At 26.8% G+C, this 3,389-nt stretch overlaps 1 protein-coding gene across 1 annotated transcript; it reads right to left on the bottom strand.

Moving 5' to 3' along the window:
• Positions 1–456: 456 nt before the first annotated feature.
• On the bottom strand, positions 457–1,970 carry LOC124936335 (probable stress-associated endoplasmic reticulum protein). The gene is made up of 3 exons (XM_047476828.1): positions 1,815–1,970; positions 907–1,060; positions 457–713 (listed from the first exon to the last, which is right to left on the bottom strand). The coding sequence occupies exons 1-3, from the start codon at positions 1,815–1,817 to the stop codon at positions 667–669; spliced, it is 204 nt and encodes a 67-aa protein (XP_047332784.1). The 5' UTR covers positions 1,818–1,970; the 3' UTR covers positions 457–666.
• Positions 1,971–3,389: the final 1,419 nt, after the last annotated feature.

The raw sequence follows: 3,389 nt of genomic DNA, 5'->3' as shown, positions 1-3,389 counted from the left end.
CTATTTAAATTATTCACCCTCACTCCCCCTATTTTTAAGGTCACATGCTCAAATTTCCCAACTTACTATTGTTAAATTATGTTTATAATTTAGAACTGATATATACTTAAATATTTTTATCTAAATTTTCACTGTAAATTTAGGATCTTCACAAATATATTTACTAACACAATTTATTATAAAATAAAATCATGCAACCATGTAGATTTAATTGGTACAAATTTAAATCTTCCTAGAAGTGAATAAAACATAATTATGTTTCTAATTTTTTTTTGGAGCACTTATTTTCACATAATCAAACTCCTTTATATAATTGTTTTTTCTTATAGCTCTATCCCAAAGTTCACCCTTTTAGCTTATACTAAATTGTATTTATTATACAACTAACCTATTTAGAGTCTTATACTTTCATTAATCATTGAAATAACTAAAACATCATTGAAAAAAACATTGCACCATACTAATATAAACCATGGTAACTTGAAGATTAAAACAGAGAAGATTGCATTCAATAGTTGATTAAAGTTTTCTAAGATGAAAGTTAAAATAAAAACAACATTACCATATTAGTTTTGTACCAGGTGGTATAACTTAGATCCTAACAAACACTCAGCAAACATGAACCTAGCATTGTCTTCCAATCCTAAACGGGTAAGGAAGTTCATCCTAGGCCTTTCCCCCACTTGTTGCTGTCCTGATTATCTGAAACAAAGCTGGTGTAGGAAACAACAAATGGAATGATTCAAGTTAGTGAAGACATACCTATATAAGAATTTCGATTATCTTCATATTGTAAACCAACCCTAAACAGCAAACTAAAATGTATCGAAAATCTTCCTAAAGATATATGGCATTGAACAAGTGGTAGAATATGTATAGATCTCACAAGCTAAAGAGACAACTTACAAGATCCAATGACCACAAATACGAAGAATCCAAGAACAATAGGTCCAACAGGGTAATTGTTTCCTTTCTTTGTTGATTCGGGCACTGCACCCCTCCTCTTGATGTTCTTGTCAAACTTCTCCACCTTCCTATCTGCAAGACGCTTTGAAGTAGTCTACAAAGAAAAAAAAAACAAAAACAGTTTGAAAGTTTGAAAGTCAGAAGGAAATCTAGAGAATGAGATCCATTAACATTGCAGAAACAAAATTTGGGAAATTGTTGCAGTTTTCAAACAAGAAGAAAGCCTTCACATTTAACTTGCAACATACATATACTTAATAGAATCTTTTGATCTTATAGCTAAACAACACAACTTTGAAGACACGAAAACAGTTTGCAAATTACGAGATTAAGCCAGAAGAACATCCAGAGGCAAGTAAATGAGATTAAATAACATTGAAGAAACCAAATTTGGGAAAATTGTTGCAGTTTTCAAACAAAAAGAAATCCTTACTCAATAGACTCTTTTGATCTTATAGCTAAGCAACACAATTTGAACATGCAGATATCTAATATTCAAAGTTCAAGTAAATCTGAAACAATTCAGCCACATGCAATGTTAAATGAAACAAGGGAAATAATCTATTAATAACCCTCTTCATGGATCATCCCAACACTTGGAATTTTCCATACACCAAAGCCAAATAGAACAAATAATCGATAGAAACAACACATCTAATTACTAATTCACACAATAACCAAAGACCACATAATCTAGATCCGATTAGTTCCCATTAGACGCATAAATAACACCGAAATTCAGCAATAAACGTATCAAAATCAATTATCGGAAGCAGATCTTATACAAGAAGAGCTTCTCGAGCACAGATCGGTAGAAATAGAGGCAAAAATGGGGAATTTTAGGTTACCATGATCGTGAAATCGAGATCTGTAGTGTAGAATGCTCAAGAACTTCGAATCCTCCTCCTTTGATAATCTACTTCTCCGGTGAGAAGATGGAAACGTGCCAAGACCCAGCTACGGCCAGGAGTCGGGCTTTCACCGCATTTATAGCCACCACAGACACGCGTTATAATTTAGTTTTTGTTAATATTTTTTTTTACCTAAAATCAATAATCTAATTAAAAATTTAGGTAATAGGATTAAATTCAATTACCTAAACTTTAATACTAAAAATTGTGGTGATCTAACCATCATTAATATTTGATATTTTATTAAGATTATAAAGTTATTTTTATATTTTTATTGAATAAAAAAATAAATAGATTTATAAGATGTTATGTTATTTGGATAATGAAAGGGAACAAAAATACACAAACAAGCATTAGATGGGTAGTTATTTCAATAATCTAAATGAAATTGAGAAAAGAAGAAGATAATTTTATTTATTCTAGATCATAAAAAATGTGAAATAAAAGAAAAAGGATGAGGCATAATAAGACATTTGTAATCAAATTTTAATACATATTAGTTACAAAATTTAATAAGACTTCTATAATGTAAAAATAAGAATATTATTGATCAAACCTCTTATTAAAATGACCAAACCAAATGCCAAATTGGGATTTTATTTTTAGGATTATTTAGGATTTTGAATTATATTTTGTTGAACCTTAATAAATAAGATTATTTATTAGTAAAGTTATACAAAAATGATATTTTGTTCTACCAAATTTTAGAAAATTAAGAATTTTGACTACTGATATTTTAATTAATTTATTTATTTATAAATATCACGTAAATAATAAGTTAATTGCGTTTGAAACGGTTAGGATGGAATGTAGTCTCGTATAATTTTAATAATAACTAGCCTTTGAAATCTTAATTTATCATAAATAAAAAGCCCTTACAATTTGATCTTATTAAAATAATTGTGTTTTAAGTTTATTTTATTTTTTTATGTACAAACTATTATTTATTATTTACCTATGTACAATCTTTTACAAAAATGAATCTATACTTGTTGTCAAGTATTTTGTTAACATATATAAGATAATATACTCTCATTTAAAAAAATATATATATACATTTGATATTTTTAGGATTTAAATTGATTTGTTATTCTTGACATTTACCATTAACATGCTTAACTTACTATATTTCTTTAAAAAAAAAGTCATATATAATATAGATTTAATATCTCATATTCAATTTTTGTAAAAATACCAAAAATAAAAATAAGAACAATAAATATAGAATCATACTAACGTTCTAATAAGAAAATAAATTATGAATGACATTCTTTTATAAATGATTATGTGTCATCTTTTTTATTAAATACTTTTCTTTTCAATTAAAATAAAATAATTAAATTAATATTCTAATAAGTTTAAGTTAAATGTAATATATAATAAAAATGTTTATTTAGATAATATTAATAGTTTATTTTAATAAGAGTCAATAGGTGAATATGATATCACAAGCCCATTCAAATAGGTGAATATGTTAAGCACACAATAAAGAGATTCTTCAAAAAAGTTCTA

Source organism: Impatiens glandulifera, chromosome 4 (genome assembly GCF_907164915.1).
Source record: "Impatiens glandulifera chromosome 4, dImpGla2.1, whole genome shotgun sequence".
Lineage (NCBI taxonomy): Eukaryota > Viridiplantae > Streptophyta > Magnoliopsida > Ericales > Balsaminaceae > Impatiens > Impatiens glandulifera.
Note: the sequence above shows the minus strand (reverse complement) of the source record. Positions and strands in the feature narration are given on the sequence as shown.